Source organism: Lycium barbarum, chromosome 11 (assembly GCF_019175385.1).
Source record: "Lycium barbarum isolate Lr01 chromosome 11, ASM1917538v2, whole genome shotgun sequence".
In the NCBI taxonomy this organism is placed as follows: Eukaryota; Viridiplantae; Streptophyta; class Magnoliopsida; order Solanales; family Solanaceae; genus Lycium; species Lycium barbarum.
This window is the reverse complement of record NC_083347.1, coordinates 33,825,780-33,845,181: the sequence shown is the minus strand read 5'-3', so window position 1 is coordinate 33,845,181 and position 19,402 is coordinate 33,825,780. Positions and strand designations below refer to the sequence as shown.

The 19,402-nt window shown below is 38.1% G+C and overlaps 1 protein-coding gene across 4 annotated transcripts; it reads right to left on the bottom strand.

Moving 5' to 3' along the window:
- Positions 1–1,535: 1,535 nt before the first annotated feature.
- On the bottom strand, positions 1,536–15,231 carry LOC132616877 (uncharacterized). 4 transcript variants are annotated; one of them, XR_009573453.1, is made up of 12 exons: positions 14,981–15,228; positions 14,087–14,218; positions 13,864–14,018; positions 13,676–13,769; positions 12,985–13,055; positions 12,791–12,897; positions 9,806–9,927; positions 9,360–9,448; positions 8,611–8,670; positions 7,179–7,283; positions 1,930–2,199; positions 1,536–1,777 (listed from the first exon to the last, which is right to left on the bottom strand). XR_009573453.1 is itself a non-coding variant. In XM_060331633.1 (11 exons), exons 1-11 carry the CDS (start codon positions 15,132–15,134, stop codon positions 2,080–2,082), a joined length of 1,206 nt encoding a protein of 401 aa, XP_060187616.1. In that variant the 5' UTR covers positions 15,135–15,231; the 3' UTR covers positions 1,536–2,079. The 4 variants fall into 4 exon arrangements, 3 of the variants coding, with proteins under 3 accessions (XP_060187616.1, XP_060187617.1, XP_060187615.1); XM_060331633.1 differs by having other exon boundaries at positions 1,536–2,199; positions 9,360–9,445; positions 14,981–15,231; XM_060331634.1 differs by having other exon boundaries at positions 1,536–2,199; positions 13,864–14,006; positions 14,981–15,230.
- Between the last annotated feature and the right edge of the window lie 4,171 nt (positions 15,232–19,402).

Here is a 19,402-nt window from a genome sequence, read left to right as displayed (position 1 = left end):
CTTTACAACGTGCACTATATTATGCTCTTGTGCTGCCTCATGAATTCATTATACTATCTCAAACTTTGATTGACAACGCGTCTTACGTTTTTATAGGTGAAGATTTAAACAAGCTTTTAATACGACATTTTTAATTCTTAATTTGAATTTTGATTTTTCATTAAGAGTAACTTGTACTCAGTACTCGCCCTCTTTTTCGTAAGTATAATAATATTCGGTATTCACAAATTAGCTAAAATGTATTTTTAACTTTAAACCTTTCGTATTTCTAACCAATAATTAAAATAAGATTTTTGTTACTAGAGACAAATCAAAATCACATTAGACCAACAAAAGTACATTTAGTGGTCACTATATATTTAGTTAACAAGTCAGCAAGATTGTCGTTAAATCAATAGACCTGACATAAACAACTGTAATAATACTATCAGAAATCAGGTGTCTCTTATGTACTCATATCTAAAAGTAATATGTCTAGATCTATCATTGTATAGCTTGCTAAATGTTTTAGACATAATTGCTTCACTATCACAGTGCCCGACGACAACTGGCATTTGTTGGGCACAACTCTATGTTTAGCAAGAACTTTCTCAACTATTTTGCCTCTTCTTCTGCCGCTACTAAGGCAATAAACACTGATTCCATAGTAAAATAATTAATGCACGTGTATTGCTTAGAAACCCATGAAATAGCTTTCCACTGTACGCACAAATCCAACGACACATTGACTTGTTATCATCATTCACAATAAAAAGTTATTCACATATAGTACTTTGTTTTGACATGCAAAAGGTGTGACATGAAGTCAAATACGTCTGAAAATAAAGCATATACCAGAAGCAGGTTCTCGTGCGCATACAAGTACGGCTAATATTTAGCAATCCAAAAAATCGCAACTATTATTCTAATTTGAGGGGTAAGTTAATTTTACCGATATCTTCGTGAAATAGCTTCCCAGGATAGTCCACTATTTTTGCACTTTGAAGTACTATAATTTTACAGGAGTAAGTCGAAAATTGGCACGCAGTTTAGAAGTGCAATAAATAGTGAAAATATGATGGTAGTAAAAGAAAGTATGAAATATTAACGTTAACAGCAGTTCATAAAAAATCAACTCATGGTACATATGACACAAACCTGAGTCTTTTTCTTTCTTTTTATCCATTTATTTGTTTTGCAGCAAACAGTACATAGATATTTACAATACATAACGTCCAAATGAAAAATAGGAGTACCATTTAGCACATATTATTAGGAAGTTTATTTGAAATGATTTTATAATACAAAAAATGAGAAGAAAAATAGGAAAGGAGTTAGAAAGACTTAAGTGTTAGCAGTCAAGTGACATGTTTAATAGCTAGAGATGGGAGCTAGTTTGGCAAATACCATTTTCAGAATTTGAAAGAATCAAACTTGGAACCATAGGGAAACATTGAGGTCAACAGAGCACGAACGTGATGTTAACTAAAAAGTACTATAATAAATTTCAAATATGCTTTACATACCCGCAAAACCAGTTCGATACTTATTAGATGTTTAGTTTGCTAATCCAATTTCCACAATCTGCACCTTTAAATATAGCTAAACAATTGAGTTGACGACTCCCTGTCGAGTAAAAACAAACATACCACGGAAAGTAACTTCTATTTATTGCAGGGATAGTCATGTTTTCCAGATCAAAATTGATCAAAATCTGATATTTCCAACAAAAACTTCTGATCGCGTCAAGGTTACCATCTCTTTCTGCAGTGTCAGAACCATCTATATCAAAGAGAACCTAAAATGGAAAAAAGAACTTTGAACTAACTTATAAGCCCCATCAACATGATTCAGAACAGAAGTCAATTAATGAGAATGGTAATTCAATGTGTCGGATTCATAAGAATCCTCACTCAAGCTAACTAGTAATGGTGAGTATTCTGAGGCTACCTTCAAGCCACTAAAGGTTGCATCACAGCTGCGAAGACTGAAACATGTGTATATATTCTTGAAGGCAGTAAACCGGATGGCTGCTTCTCCGTAATGCAAAAATTACGCAGTAAAGGGATAACATGATGTTTGATGTTTATTCACCAAAATTCAAGATAAGACGGCTTCTTTTCCTGTCAGATCGTCCACATTTACATCCAACTTCAAGCCCATATTTGACAAGGCACTGAGCATGGTAGGAATATCATGCTGTAGTGTTGCAGCCAACTCCTGCAAATGTAACCATGAAAGACTATGCATAAGCACAATTATAGAGTGGCCCTATAGCTATCTATGGTCACTACCCAGTGTAATCCCACAATAGTGGGGTCTGGGGAGGGTAAGATGTACGCAGCCTTACCCCTACCCGGGTAGGGAGGCTGTTTCCGATTGACCCTCGGCAACCCTCCTCCTTTATCCGGGCTTGGGACCGGCAATGTGAGCGAGCTCACACAGGCGGAGTTCCTATAGCTATCTATATTTTATATTATTATAAAAGTGGGAACCCCAAAACTAAAAAGTTAGAAGACCTAAACCCCAGACTCCACTTGTGGGATTACACTGGGTACGTTATTGTTACTTCGATGTCGGGTTGGTTTTTGGTAGAGAGGAATGTTCAACTGATTGGAAAATCAATCTATTAGTCTGACTGTTAGTTGTAAAATTGAAGCGTTGAAGCACTCTAACCAATTAAAGATTGGTCAGGGAGAAATAAAAGGTAGTGCTGGCAAGTTGGCGAGTCGGATCGGGTATGTATATTGAAAACTGGTTACAAAAAACGGATAAAAAGTCCAACCACCCATATTTAATACGGACCAAAAAATTGGATAGCATGACACATAATGTTACACCTCGGATTTTCGCACGTTAAAGTCGCATCATGAGTTAGTCGACGTAAGTTCAAAAAGAAATTATGTTGAGGATAAAAGGGATTTATTTTATTAATAAAAATGATTACAAGAGTATAAATAATATTAGTAAGTGGCGGAAGATTTGGAGGGTGAATGAATCAAAGAAGCATGAGTTTCGTCAAAAATCGGCAAGTTGGGAATACGATAACTTGTATTTTTGGGTGAGATTAGGAGTGCTCCACATGCTAAGCAAGTAATGATATAAAGTATTTGAATTGTATAACGGTCTCTTGTTAAGTTTGGAAGTCAAACGAGTTGTAATACGAAAGTCGACAAAGAGCGTCGCAAGTTAAGTTTGTAAATTTCACTGAAATTTGGGTCAGATGTCTCGGAGATTTTTTCTCAATCTACTGGGAGTTACAGGGTGATCCACCTACCAAATCGAAGGTCTACGAGTCTAGTTTCCATTGCATTTTACCGTTTGTCAATACGACGTCCGAGTAGAGAGAAATCTGCATTTCCGTCCAAGGGTGCAAACTGCCACAGGGCAGTGGGCCCAACTTAAGTGATATAAATAAAGTCCCCAACGTTTTAGGCCCTCATTTTCATCAATATTAAACCCTAGAACAGCCCTTATACTCTCCCAAATTTATTCTCCATCAATCACAACTAAGTTCAAAGGCAAATCAAGTGATTACAACATAAGGAATCACATGACAATCATAGAATCGTAGATTTCTCGTTGTTTCGATTTTCGGAAGAAGCTTCGTCTTGAACTAACTTAAGTTGCAGAGTATTATTCAACTTTTGAGGTATGATTTAACCTTCCCTTCATCTCTTTGAGCCTTACAAGTAATTAAACCTAGAAATTTGGTGAAAACCCCATAGAATAAGCTTTGACAATTCTTGTGAACTCTTATGGACTGGGCTTGATAGTTGGGCTGTTTTATGTGGTTTTAACGTGTTGTTTGGAGCTGTGTTGATATGGATTGGATCGTATTGACGAGGAGGAGTAGAAAAGTAGAATTTGGTAGCGTTTTACGAGGAAATTACGCTACAAAAAGTCCTATAAATTCATGCCCATGAGTTGCTCGATTAAATGTCTAAATGAAGATTTCTATAAGCTATGACCTTAGTTTTGATCTTGAATAGTCCGTATTATGTAGGAAATCGTTCGTAAGGCATTCAAGGACTCGGGAAACATATATAACTCTAATTGACGAGGTATGTAGGGCTTTCTCTTCTCTTCTTGGCATGACTAGAATTCAAATGAGCTTTCATTGAAACGTTATTTCCGTAACCTGTATCAACCACATTCCGAAATAGTTAATATCATCTCTTCTCATGAATAGCTTACGTTGGAATACTTTCCCGTAGTTCGTATCTATTGTTTGTCAATTGAAGAATGATGTTCATTATGGTACTCTTCACGTCAAAGTTGAGGCAGTTGTATTTCCAATCATTTAAGTTGATCTTTACCTCACGTGTAATCCGTATCGAGTATATTTCATATTCTTTACATTTATGGTCTTCTTGATTGAAAGCTAAAGAACGTAGTGACAATAATGAAAATCGGAGGGTAACGACGACACGTCACTCCGACTCTTTCTATGATGTCTCTTCTGAGGTCAGTCTTGCATTGCACTTAAATATATATATATGTATTTATTTTCATTACTGAGCCGCGCTATAGTCGGCCGGGTAGGCACTTATATGTGCACCTAGACATGTTTCTTTCTTTACCGAGCCGTGTTGTAGGCGGCCGAGTAGGCACGTAGCTGTGCACCTAGATGTATCTCTTTCTTTACCGAGTCGTGTTGTAGGCGGCCGGGTAGGCACGTAGATGTGCATTGCCACTGATCAGTTGGGCAGAGATAATGTTATGATGATGAGCTCACCCCACAAAGGGATTTATTATTGTTATTTGATATGATATATGCCTCCACAGTGAGGAATGATTTTACGGGCATGCATTTACATTTATGTCATGATTATGGTCGCCCTTAGTGGCCTCGTTCAGAGTTTCAGGTTGTCCCTACATCTTTTTCCACGTTATCTGTATCTCTTACGCTTATGTTATGTTTATGCTTACTGCCTTACATACTCGGTACATCTTTCGTACTGATGCATTTTGTGCGCTGTGATCATGCCCACAGGTGCGGTAGACGGATTGTTGTACCTCTTTCAGTAGGATACCAAAGTTCAGCAGGAATGTTTGCACTCCATTCTCCGGAGTTGCTGGTCAGAGTCATTAAATAGGATGCATGCATATATATAGAGAGAGAGAGTATGGCTATGGGTACGTCGGGGCCACTGTCCTGACCAGTTGATGCATATTAGTGCTCTTAGAGGCTTACAGACTATCAGTCAGTGTACAGGTATTGTGTTTGGCCTTGCCGGCCTTCTGACTAGTTGTCTTTCTTGGTTGTGGACTTGTTGGCCCTTGTTATGCATATATGTGTTGTTGGATCTTTTTTACTTGCAGGTTGTCGTGATATACTTCTTACAGTTGTTATTCAGCGGCCTCGTCGACTTATGATTCATGTTACAGAGTTTAGATATCACAGTTGGTTCGCTCGGCCCTTCGGGTGCCAGGTGCCGGCCACACCCCCAAGGTTGGGGTGTGACACATAATATGACTACCCATGTGCAGGACATGAAGCTGAAGTGTCTTCTTTTGTTTCATTTCTGGTGTGAAGAGTGTTTTGTAGAGGAGGTTTCTTTAATAGGTTTGATCTATGTTGCTCGGACTCTCCAAAAATGTAGCCGCACCCGTGTCGGATCCTTAAAAAATGCACTACTTTTGGAGGATCCGACACGCACCCGTGTCCATTTTTGAAGAGTCCGAGTAACATAGGGTTTGATAGGGCAATTGTAAGTGATTTTCAGATTTTGTTGGTTGTGGGGATCTCCTCTGTAAATATGGCTTTAGCACTGCCCTAGTGCTATCAATACCAATGTTACCAGTTTGAAAAAAAAAAAAAAATATGACTACCCATGTTATCCATGGAGCTTCTTGAATAATGTCATTGTTGGGAGGACCCCTAGCCTCAATCTATGTTGTCAAGAAGGCTAAGTTGTAGTCGTGGGTTCTAATCTATCTATGAGTAGGGAGATTGTATTTGTATATACTTCTTCCAGTGTAGGTTAGCTGTCTTCTACCTATTTTACATCTGAAATTTGCAAAGGCAATTTATAATATTCCAACCAGTAACTTTCCCTATATCAGTGTTGTGAAAGGCGATCGCCATCTCGCCAAAGGCGAGAGGCGTGGCGAGGCGTGGCTCTGCTGCCTTTTAGGGCTGTGGCGAGCTCACCTTCAAAAGGCGAGCCAAAGGCGCTAATGGCGCCGAGGCGAGGCGCCACTTGTGGCGAGGTAACAGTGGGTATTTAAAAAAAAAAGCAATTAAAAGTTGAAGACTTAAATGAAAACAACGGCTAGGGTTTTTTTTGCCTCTCTTCTCCTTCAAGCTTTTCAGGTACGCTCTTTTTCTCCATCTTCTTCTTCTTCAGTTTTTCTTTCTTCCTCCTCTGTTTTCTTCTTCTGCTTCTTCTTCTGTTCTTTTTTTTACCGGCGACTCCTGTCTCCGGCGACTTCTGCAATTTTTTTTTCCTCCTTCTATTCTCTTCTTCTTTTTCTACTCTGTTTTTTTCTTTTTCTATTTTCTCCTCTGTTTTTTTTCTCAACTGCCAGTGAGGCAGTAACTGTGTTTTCTCCTCTGTTTTTTCTGTTCAATAATTATTGAGTCATTGACTCATTCAAGTTCTAAACTTTTAGAATCTACTATCCTACTTTTAATTTTTGAATTGAAATATTTGCTAATATGTTATTGCTAGTGAGATTTTGATTATTTATATATGCAATTAAATATTTTAATTTTTTGGTATCTATTGGCGCCGCACTTCAAAAAGGCGAGCACCTCGCCGCTCGCCTCGCCTTAAGGCGAGGCAGGCCCTTGTCGCCTTTTGTCGCCGCGCGCCGTCCAAAACACTGCCCTATATATATATATATATATATATATATATATATTATATAACAAAAGACCTAAAAAGATACAAGCACTTCTCTTGTAATCTAATGTCTGGTGTAGTGTAAAGAACACGGGTTTGAGGAGAGGACGTAAAATTCATGTTTTTAAGAAATCAGCATCAGTCAACTGGGATCAGAATAAAAAGGAAAACTATATAGATGCAAACTATGATCCAAAGGATAACCCATAAATACGAACAAACGAATGAAAAAAAACTCCTAATGCCCTACGTCAGTACTAAATAATTACAGACCAACTCCAAAAAAAGGGTAATAATTCTCAAAATAATATACTAGTATGTTCAAAATAAAAAGCATAAACAGCTTACCTTCCTCCTCTCATCCTTTTGTCGCTTTATCACCTCCAAAGGCCAGTCTGCAACTAGCTTTTGAAGTTCAACCATGAATTTTTGCCTTCTCGAATCGGGTACCGTCTGCAATGAAAATCAGCACTCTAAGTGTACAGCTCAAAGGAAACATATACATCAAATGCAACGAAGACCAAATATTGCAGCACACGATGATAACTAAGAGAACATGAGAATAATAGGTAAAAGTTCAATAATAATCCGTCATTCATTGATTACTCTTACATCCAAGTCTAATTGCAACGAACAGCTGAAGGGATGGAGTAAGTTCATTTGTCTTTTTCAGTTATGAAGCAAAAGAGAATAAACAAATATGGAAATGCATGTCAACCTTCTTCATTAGTTTTTCAACACCATGTAATTGGATGGAATGCACAAAAATCAGGGACCTGTAAACCTTCAACAAGGAGAACTAAAGCATAGAAAACCCTCTTTCTTCCCTGTGCCTCCCCTCCACTTTTTTTTTTCCTTGAGAAAACCATTTAGAGCCAACCCTTGGGCCAACCGCAACCTTTGATACTGGGAATGATGGACATCCATCTAGACGCGACCCTTGGGCCAACCGCAGCCTTCGAAACTGGGAATGATGGAACCGCCCTTCTACCCTTCTCAACTTAAATGATGGACTTAATTTTGCTGGGCGTAGGGCTCGAACTTGTGACCTTAGACACAAGTCCCTCGACCTTTGCCAATTGAGCCAACCCCCTGGGGGCCACTTTCCCTCTCCTTCATTGAACCAAATATTGTAAAAACAATAGTCTTTAATCACATATCATAAGAACCCCCCCCCCCCCCCCCCCCAATGTTTGGAAGATCACAATAGTAAGGAAGATTGGATGAACTTTGACAAAATTAATATCTGGCAAATCATAGAATTGATATATTTACCCACTCTCTGACATCACGTGCATGCTAGATGATTAAAGTATCAGTCAGTCAATTTATGAACATTTAAGAAATCAATGTTTGAGTCAGAAAACAAAAATGAAATAAACATTTGAATGCTGCCGATAATTGAGAAGGTCAACATATTAAAAAGTCTATTCAAATGGGAGATACACGATCAATTATCCAAAAGAGAGAAAAAAAAAATAGAGATATACATGATTATGGGGGGGGGGGGGGGGGGGGGGAGCATGAATTTCCAGTAATTTATCAAATTGCTGAAGTCAGTAGCGCACGTTATCCATTGGTCAATACAATGGACAATCTTTTGAGCACTTAAGCATTAGTGCATTCTAGTTGTCTAAGAGCTGACTATTTACGAAGCTCCAATTCGAATTATAAATTCCTTACTATTACACAAGTTATGCCCATGCTTGATAGCACCTCTCCATAAAATAATAAAATAAGAGACTCCAAAAATTTAGAACAAGCAAAAACTGGCAGCAACCTGATTGAGTAATTGAATGACGGCAGCAGCATCTTCAGTTTTGTGGTCAATTAGGAAACCCTACAAATAAAACCAAAATTTGTTAATGTCGAGTTCGAGAGCACATCTGTCCCTCTCCAGTGCTTGGTTACATTTGCCCGAAAGCAAAAGATGTTAAATAGTAGGTGCAGGTTCATCATGTTGCAGTTGCAATTTGTAAGCAATTTAGAAAGATGAGCAGACAGGAGTTCCAGAAATAGAAACCAATCAACTAGTCAATTTTCTAATCAATGTTAAAGGAGTTCTCCAATCATCTTCTACATTGATGCTGCATTTTACCATTATCCAGCCTGCTCTGAGGCTATGAAAAACTACAAGGGCTCTGTGGGGAAATACTTGTCTAGCACTACAGATCACCGTGTATTAATCTTGATAGCCAGCCCTTATATCAGTAAGGTTTGTTACATAACCATGGCTGCCTACTTCAGTTGTATTTAAGAAGATGGGAAAGAGAAGGTGTTACTATCCAGAGCGATCCAGACACACGTTTCTTTCGGCAGGTAAGTGACGATGGTGTTAAATGCAAGAAAGCGCAAAAAGATGTGTCTACTGGTCTACTACCAAGACCTCAAATACTTTTTAACCGCTTATCCAGTAGGGCATATGCTACAAATTTTTATCCCCTTCGGTAATTCAGTTTTGTGCTGAAGTTAGAACGGGAAGCAGGTAAAGAAAACGTAAAATAAATCCGAACTAACCAAACGAATTACCTTAGCACATGAAATTCCAGTTGCGAGAGTATGTTCCTTCATCGTTTCTGATCGTATCTTCTCAATTTTCCACAAAGCATCCACATCTCCTTCAGAGAAGCAAATGCAGTCAACAGCAGTATGTCAAAGCCACCGCAGTAAGTTTTAGAGCTCGTTTGGAAACTATTACTGAAGCCACTAAGAAATTGGCCCTATTACTTGGTTCTATACTTCTATTATAAAACTTACCACCAACCACTACAGCACGCATGCAACAAAAAGAAAATTGCAATAAAAAGTTCTATCTCTTTTAAATTTTTTTAAATTTTTTTTTGATTGATTATCTTTTGAAAAGCTTATGGTCTGGCCCTTCGCTGGACCCCGTGCATAGCGGGAGCTTAGTGCACTAGGCTGCCCTTTTTTATCTTTTGAAAAGTTTTAAATAGGAGAAAAGGATGAACAAGTACCTATTTTTGAGGCAAATTCCATCCAAGTATCCAAGGAAGTCTTTCGTAGCTTCACTCCTGCCTTGACAAACCTTTTACCATACTTACATATCAAGTCCCAGTTATCAGTTTGGGAGCAAATGCTGCAGTAAACCAATCCAACAAGTAAAAAGATCTTATTAAAAGACTGAAGTGTGTAAGGAACACTTACGCAGCAGATTGGTTCAGACATGACATAGCAATAATAAAACTGTTGTTATTTGTATTAAGATATTTTTGAATAACTATGGTATCCTAGCCAACTTGCACACACCTCGACTAATTTCACAGGGTACCTATTACCTCCCACCAGCACAGATATCAGGAAACTCTACCCACCAAACCTTGGAAAGATAGCAATAAATCACCTAGTATTATTGCCTCCGCTGGGATTTGCACATGAGACCTCATGGTTCTCAACCCACTTCATTGACCACTAGGCCACACCCTTGGGTGCTATTATAAGCATAGCTAAGTGACATTTTGTCGGCATGCCCTCAAAATAAGTACTCTATCTATGTGTAAGCTAATAAAACTCGTGTAACCTTCCTCAAATTAAACAAACTCATAAATGAACATAAAAATATCTAGAAAATTTCAGCAGAATAACAGGTTATACAACGACATCACAAAAAAGGCAATTACCCTTTAATTGCCCTACATATCTGTTGCTATTATCAAAACAAGCTGAGGAAAGCATCTAAGTGCCTGTAATCAGCACCATCAGTAGCGTCGGGCAGTGGGTCGTCTCCGTTCGCATCCTTGTCATCAAGCAGAGCAGGAGCTTCCCCAAGATCAAGGAAATGGGCGTTCATGGGATCAAGTCGGACATGCTGCTGTAGCTCCTCAAGATCCTCCTCCTCTCACGAGGCACGAATCCGCAAATACTCCATTAAGAATCTAATTGACTGGTCAATTTGGGTGTACCGCTGCTCGCCGGCAAGCCCCTGCACTCGACTCACCTTTAGACTCCAACACATTTGTGACATCATACTCCTTAATTGGACAAGAAAGTTCCAAATCAGCTAGGGTAGCGCAATCATCCTTTTCCTCATTCCAGACCCGTGCCATCTCAGATAACATAATTTTGCCCATATTTAATGGTACACGGGTCAAAAGGCATAGATTAGACAAACCATGTTTTTCGCCACCTCGTAATCATGTTTAGTCGGCATAATCCTTAAAATCACAAAACGTAGCATGACCTTTGCTTCAAGGTTGAAATCCGCCCGCCTCAGGCGCTTGTTGCAATCATCAGTATCACGAACCCAGGTGGCAGTGGAATTTGCCCCATAACGTCTGTGACGAATGGCCTTCGCATAAAAGCCTCAAATCCAACAGGTGGCACTTCAGGAAAATGCATCAATTGGTTGATCACCTTGTAGGAGAATTTGACCCTCTTTTCCCGTACTGGGACAACATAATCTCGCTCCACGTCCAATCCTGGTATCTAGTTTGCATAGAATTCGCAAACTATGTCGAGGTTGCGCGGGCCTAATAAGTCAATGAGTACAGCCCCATCGAATCAATGCTAAGATGAATGTCATAATATTTTCTCCTCAGTTTCCGGTAGTCAATAGGATCTTCCAGGGTGGGATTACTGTTGCTAGAAACTTTGTAAACCAATTCAATCCATATACCCAACCAAGAATGAGGCAATGCAATTTCAAGCCATACCACCAGCACAAAGTTAGCACCTTGCTGTTTTGATTAATGAATGGTTATGCCGGTTAGTAGAATCTAAATACCGACGATTGTTGTCTTGTTTTGTGGGGAAGTCTGAATCCCCTTAACTTGGTTTACCTGTGAACTTGCCAAGAGCCTACGTGTGGGGTGGCGTCTCTACTTATAGCACTTATTTTCAGTTTGCATACCTTATTCTAATGGTGTTCATCTTGTGCAAGTACAATGTCTCAAACATCGCGACGTATGAATACCGGCAAATCCACAGCTGCCTCAAGCAGCCGGGCTGCAGGGAAAAGGGCTGCTCCTGTGGAGGAACCAGTCAGGCATGACGCAGAGCTCGAGGAATACTTCGATGAGACACTTCGGTTTGGCATCAATGTGGTCGAACAATATGGTTAGAATTGGTTTACCAAGTTTCTCTCATCCTATTGCACAAACCTCTAAGGAGGAAGTTAGGACCCTATTCTGAAGTATCCAAAAATTAAGGACTATCCAACTTGATATCGAAGCACAATTTTATTGGGCTCTCATATTTTTTGTTGAACTAGAGAATGTTCTTTTGTCTCTATCACTCCATAACGTGACAATGGGTGCAATCCTACTGTAACCAAATGCAATATAAATATATAATATGCAATTCCAAAGTTTGGTCTTGACCTCAATATAAAAGTAAAAAACTATGCTTTACCCAAAAAAAAAAATATATATATATAGAACTATGAAATTCACAGCGCGGATAAATTTAACAAATAGACCATCAGAATTTAGAAAACAAGCTTAAATAGCGCACCCCCCTTCAAATAGAAATCAATCTTCTTTTCAAAAGTAGTATACAAACCCCTATAGGCCTAAAGGTTCCTACTTCACACCAATGTGCTCAAGGCATGATTAATTTTATTTTATTTTAATGACCAAGAAAGCCGTCTGGAGCCAACCATTTGGGCCAATGCAGCTATTGTAACTTGGGGATGATGGGCCGCCCCTCTGCCCTTCTCCACTTAAATACTGGACTTAGTTTGCTTGGCGTAGGGTTCGAACTTGTGACCTAAGACACAAGTCCCTCAATCTTTGCCAATTCAGCTAACCCCTGGGCCTTCAAGGCACGATTAATTATGTCTATAGACAGTTAAAATGGGCATTGACAATTTCTCAAGTTACAGAAATATAGAAAAGATCCTGGTAAAGAATAGGAGTACCACAAATCTAATTACACAGGAGAGAACAAAAATAAAAGGCAAAGGAGGAAGAGATATTGGGAAATAGTTTGTACTAGATTTGTACCTGAAGACTATATCTGCAGTTCCCGGCTGCAGGATCAAGTCATTCTTCTTCACCAGATTCATAATGTCTACCAAGAGTTTAACATCATTATGCTTTTTAGCAAATAACTGCAGTCATACAACACCAAGTTTTTATATGGCATAATCATTATGCACATATCATACATCTTGAAGCCAAAATTGAACCCAAATTACCAGTAAACAGTGTGCAGATCCAATATTAGGAGTTAGTCCATATACATTATGCTTCCACAACACCTTCTTACCTGTATACGAGGTGAAGCTTTAACATTCTCAATAAGCTCTTTGTAAGCACAAATACTTGACAATTCAGTTTAACTATCCATTAGTCCATTCAAATACCAATAAAAAAAAACCAATTACATGTAATAATTCTGATATTCTTTTATCCCATTTATGGCCCTACTAAGCTGTCCATCTTTTGAAAGCTTTAACTTTTGCATCAGCAAATCCATATAGATTACCAGAATGATATCTTACATGTCATCCTAGCAAGAATTACAATCCTAAGAAGATTAGTCTTTCTATTTTAAAGTTTACAACCACAAAATGAACTTAAAAACTGAACTTTTTAGTGTACTCCTACTTTAAAAAATTCACAGGAAAAAGATGGGCATTTTAACCAGAAGTTGACAAATATTAATCTTTATTTAGCTTGGATGAGCACGTGTAGCATAGAGTCAAAGCAACAAGATGAGATGCACTTCTGCTTTCACTCCAAAAGTCTACCTGCTTTATAGATATTAACAAGTTTGCAACTAAGCTTAAATACTGAAGAAATAGAAAAGAGAACTCTCAAAAAGGTTTGTAATTCTTGTGTAAGTAACAAAAGATTTGAGTAATAAAGACACATCAGATATCATACCAAAGTCAATGGCCCCAACACGTATACATGCCTTAGTAATTTCCTGGCAGAGAGCGCAGTTGAAGTTTTCATGGATACGGAGATTTGAAAGTCTCTGCACTCAAACATATACCACGTGCTACTTACCGTTAGATGAGCAAATTATCAAGGACCTCGTATTCATAAGTCAAGAAGAAAAAAAGACTAACAAACATCCGAAGACTCTGCAACATGTTGAATAAAAGATTAACATCTTCACGGTTTGCACAACTTTGTATTAGGGACCACAACCAGGCATTCGGCGGAGCACTTCTTTGATCCACGATGGACTTCATTATCTTGTCATACAACTCTGTCACACACTCTGCTTTAAAAGTATGTTTCAGATATAAAATTCAAACCACTCAAAACCAAACAGAAAACAAGTATTACCTGTCGCACTACTTTCAACTGCCGCTGCTTCTGTAGAAAATGATGCCCTGAGCATCATAGAGCATTTCTGACAGTGACATACATTTCTCTGAAGTTTGCATTCTGTTTGCATATAATTTCCATAAACTGTACCTGTTTAGTCAGAATACTGATCTTAGGTTACTAGTATGTCAAATCTGTCATTTAGCTGGAAAACATAGCAACTTTACTACCCCTCCGGATCAAAAAGAGTGTCCACTTAAACAAATCAAGAAACAATTAACCTTATTCTTACACAATTGCCCCTATTAAGTGTTAAGTGATCAAATCCCAATACCTCTTTAATTAGGGTAGTTTAGTCAAATTACCTATTTTTGCCTAGAAGTTAGTATTTTCTTAAGGGTTTGCAAATGGCTAAGTGAACACTCTTTTTAATCCGGAGGGAGTAGCATTCAAGTATACACTTGTCTAAGTTCAAAATCTGGTTAATTGGAAAAATCTTTAAATAGCATTCATAATTTTTATACCAATGTCTAGATTTCCCAAAACTAGAGAATGGCGCAGAAAGAAAGGAAAATGAAAAGAAAACATAATCAAGAACAAGTAAAAATGTCTTCTTTTTTCTTTTCCCGTTTTCTCTTCCACAACAGATCAAATTGCTCATTTTTCACCTTTTTTTTTTTCTCCAATATTATTAGATATATGAGATTAAAGGAAAACCCAAATGGAATACGGAATATTACCAGAGGAAACATGGTGAAGGAAAAGAACACATAATCAAGAACCAGTTAAATCGCTCATATTTCACCATTTTTTACCAAGTAAAATGCAGAAGAAAAACACCTTTTGTTTCTCCAATATTATTAGATATGGGATTAGACGAAAAAACCCAAGGTGAGGATGGGAATATATTACCAGAGGTAAAGTAACCACGGGATAAAGAAGAGTTGTTGGTACAAGATGATTCATTAGCTCCAATAATACAATGAGATTGAAGTCTTGAAACTGAGTAGAGAGAAGAGTGTCTCAAAACCCTAGCAAGTTGATGAGCCTTCATAACCCCTTGCATTTTTTTCTCACAACTGGCAGTGACAAAGTCTACAAAAACAGGTTAGGTGTTCACAATTTTTTGTGCTGTTCCAAACAAGCCCTTGCCACTCATTCGTAGTAAACCTGGGTGGAACCCTCTCTATAACCGGTTTAGTTCACTTTCACACGCACTGTAATTTAAATTGAAGAAACATTCAGATATTCATAGAATTTAATTTCTCATACACTTTAACTTTAACTTGTTATTCCTAATTTTAAAAATTTATGGGAACATGGTCTAAAATATCCCAAATTATTCGAAATAGGTTAATTTTACTTTCCGTTACGTTTTTCTTTTCAAAAATATCATCACCGCTAGACTAGCTCAAAAATATCCTCCAACTAGTCAAATAACTCAAAAATACAATTTCTACTGACGGTTGCTCCAAAACAAGGAAAAATGGGCCAATTTTGCCCTTGAACAATTTGAAATAGGAAAATTTTTCCCTCAATTTAAAAACAAAAAAAACAAAAGTTTTATATGGGAGATTATGAAATTACACATTTATTTATTTTAAATGATAATTTTTGTATAATGCCAAAACTTTGTAATATAAAGTTTAATTACCAACATTAATTTTTTAATTAAACATCTATTCCACTACTTCCTTTCAAAACTATTAGACCCACAATTAAAACATGTGATAGACTTAAAGTTACCACAAGTAATACAATGTGTCAAGGTACAATTGAATTTGATTCATTCTTAGAGTTAGTAAAATTAATGCATTATTATTAATGATATAGAAAAATAAATTTTTAAATAGTATGTAAGAAAAGGTTGTGGACAATTATATTTTATTAAATTTAAATCCACAAGAAATTTGGATTATATTAAATTCAAGATATATTAGTCCAAATAAATATTATAGGCTAACATAATTGAATTAATTATTTAAGTCCAATAAAATATGGATTTGATTAATGATCCAATTTTATTGGGCTAGTCCATTAATTTGGGCTATAAAGAATGAGCTCACTTTGCTAAGCTCAAGATGTCATCTTCCTAGAGGCCCAAATTGGTGCCACGTGTCAAATGACGTGGTGTGATAAGTCAAATGAAAGAGTCAATGGGTTCATGCCACTTGTCAGAATGATGCATCATGCCTAATCAACTCAAAGGTCAATGAAAGTGTGCCACGTATATAAGTGACATGTTCCGAGCAATCAAATATCGTCATATCAACTGAAATCTGATTGGCCAAAAGGAGTTCGTCCTTATCACAACTCCTCCATCCTACAACTATAAATAAGGGCCTCATAATTCCGAAAAAGGACAAAAATTCTAACAAGAAGCCAGAGAGAGCTCGTGGATCAAATGCCGCAGATTTCTCTACAAGCTAAAAGCATTCAAGCATTCAAGTATTTCTCTGGAAGTTCTAGAGAGCCAGACAAAGATTCAAGATCAAGCTTCAAGCCTCGAATCCAAGTACAAGTTCAAGATCAAGACCGCCAGATTCAAGATCAAGCTCAAAATCCCTTGAATTCAAGTACAAGTCAAGATAAAATCCATCAAGTTCAAGATCAAGCTCAAAAGCCCTTGAATTCAAGTACAAGTCAAGATCAAATCCATCAAGTTCAAGATCAAGCTCAAAAGCCCTTGAATTTATTATTTAAAAGATGAATCAGAGGATCATAGAGATTGTAACACTCATATTCTGAAATCAAATACAACGATTGTTGCGATGTTTTCCTGTCTTGATTATTATTTTCTCGACGCGAATTTTATTGTCTACAAAGTCTGGCACGCCCAGTGGGACAGTCTCTACCTCTCATCTCAACTTTTCGATCATCAAGGTTTTACAACATCGAAATGGCCTCAAAGAAGATCAACTCCAAATCAATTTCCTCCAAGGTTACTGACTCCAAGTTCTCTGCTGATGTGGAAAGCATCCTCGACATTATCTTCGATAGCACTGGACCAGTTACGTGGAACAAAGCAAGCATGTTGGGACAACAAGCACTGTAAGTGTCATCTGCATCAACTCCTGTTTGCGAATCTTCATTCCTAATAGGAGCACAATCCTCTACCAATGCATCGGAGGAAGGAAGCGACACTGAAAAGATTAAGAAGACTCTATCTCTACTTGATCTCTCTAGATCCAAGAACTTTTCCATGAAGGAAGATGATGATACTACAAGCGATGGATCCTCTCCACTCACACCACATGAAGTAAGCCAATCAAAGATCAACTTATGCGACAATCCATGCTATTCTCCAATATCCCCAACGATCATGCAAGCGATGGTAACTAACACTTCATCTATGGAGGAGACGCTAGCAAACTTGACAAAGGTGATCGACGGCTTGGCCAAGCATGTGCAAACTCAAGATGCTCGGATTGAGAAATTGATGCACAAGATGGATGGATTAATAGAAGGAGAATCCAGCCTCGCACCTGGGAAGGGTCCAGAAACACAAAAGACTGAAGCTCGTGCAAAACAAGCACCGCCTACAAAGAAAATTCCAGTTTCTTCTGAAGGGATGATTCCGCTTGACTGACTAAAGGAGTTTATCAAAGGGACCATCAAGGATAAGTACGAAGTTTCTACCAAGTCTTCTTTTACTTATGGAAAGTCGTACACTACAAGAATTGATAGCTTCAAGATGCCCGCCGGTTATCAACCTCCCAAATTTCAACAAAAGCAACATGTTGCATATTTTGTTGAAACATGTAACAACGATAGGACCTATGAAGACTATCTTGTCAAGCAGTTCGTCTCTCTCAAGGGAAATTACTTTCACTAGTACACTGATCTTGAGACTAATTCTATCGATAGTTGGGAGCAACTAGAGCAGGAGTTCCTCAATCGCTTTTATAGCACAAGGCATACCGTGAGGATGGTTGAACTTACAAGAACTCGCCAGAGGAAGGGCGAACCAGTTATCGATTTCATTAATCGATGGAGAAATGCAAGTCTAAACTGCAAAGATAGGCTCAGCGAAGCTGCTGCGATAGAGATGTGTATCGAAGGAATGCATTAGGGGCTTCACTACATCTTGTAAGGAATTAAGCCAAAGTCTTTTGAAGAATTAGCTACTCGTGCTCATGACATGGAATTGTGCATGTCTTCCACCGGAAATGAAGTAATGCCTGTCTACGACTCTTGCAAAGGAAAGGACAAGCAGGAACCCAAGAAATGAAGCAAGTTTGTTCCCAAGAGTGACAACAAAGAGTCCATGAACGTTAATGTCTCATCTGTAAAGCTTATTACAAAGGTGAGCAAGAAGCAGAGTATGAAAGCAACTTCCTTCCAAGACAACACAAGCCGAAAGTCGACCTTGAAGGAGATGCAAGAAACAGAATATCCCTTCCTGGATTCTGATGTCCCTGAAATTTTTGATGAACTACTTGAGTTGAAACTCATTGATTTACCAGAGATGAAGCGGCCCAATGAAGATGGAAGAACAAATGACCTGAATTATTGCAAGTATCATCAACTTGTGGGTCACCCTCTTGAGAAGTGCTTTGTCTTCAAGGACATAGTTATACAGCTGGCTAATGAATACAAGATTCTGCTTGACGATGAGAAGGAAATTTCGAATCAAGTCTCTATCACCTTTGGTTCGATCCGGTCCAGATACGCAGTTTTGAAAAACATGAGGAAGGACTATTGAAGGAAGATAGAGCCTAGGTTGATGAAACCGATGATGAAGGTTGGATTTTGGTGACTAGGCGGAGACGCTGTAAAATAAGTCCACAAAAGGAATCATCTAAACAACCAACTAGGACAAGGATGGTTCTAAGACCAATGAAGCAAAAATCGATTGAGCATCTGAAGAAAGCAAAAATAGAGGTGTACTACCCCCAAGAACCACGATGTCCTGGGACTTTGGAGGAATTCCTACCAAGTTGGTTCCGCAATAAGACTGCTCGAGACAACATTGAGGTATCATGTTTTAATACTAATAAAGAAGAAGCAAAGGATGAAAGCCTATCAACGTTGTCTTTACTGTCATCTGAAAAGCCTGCTGAATCTTCTTTCCAAGAGGTACACGCATGTGATACAAAAATTACTTTCATGGATGATGACTTTCTACTTGGTGAAACAGTACACAATCGTCTTTTGTACATAGTGGGTTATGCCTCGAGAAGAGGATAAACAAAATATTGATAGATGATGGATCTGGAGTTAAAATTCTTGCTATTCGCACAATGGAGGAACTTGGTATCACAACTAAGAACTTTCTGAAAGTCGTTTGATGATACAAGGATTCAATCAAGGGGGGCAACGAGCCATAGGTGC

Coding starts and splice junctions, on each gene's coding strand:
- LOC132616877 (XM_060331632.1), bottom strand. CDS start 15,134: ATGCAAGGGGTTATGAAGGCTCATCAACTTGCTAGGGTTTTGAGACAC. Junction 14,219..14,980: donor CCGTGGTTACTTTACCTCTG/GTAATATATTCC, acceptor CTGACTAAACAG/GTACAGTTTATGGAAATTAT. Junction 9,928..12,790: donor ACTGCAGATATAGTCTTCAG/GTACAAATCTAG, acceptor GGTTTACTGCAG/CATTTGCTCCCAAACTGATA.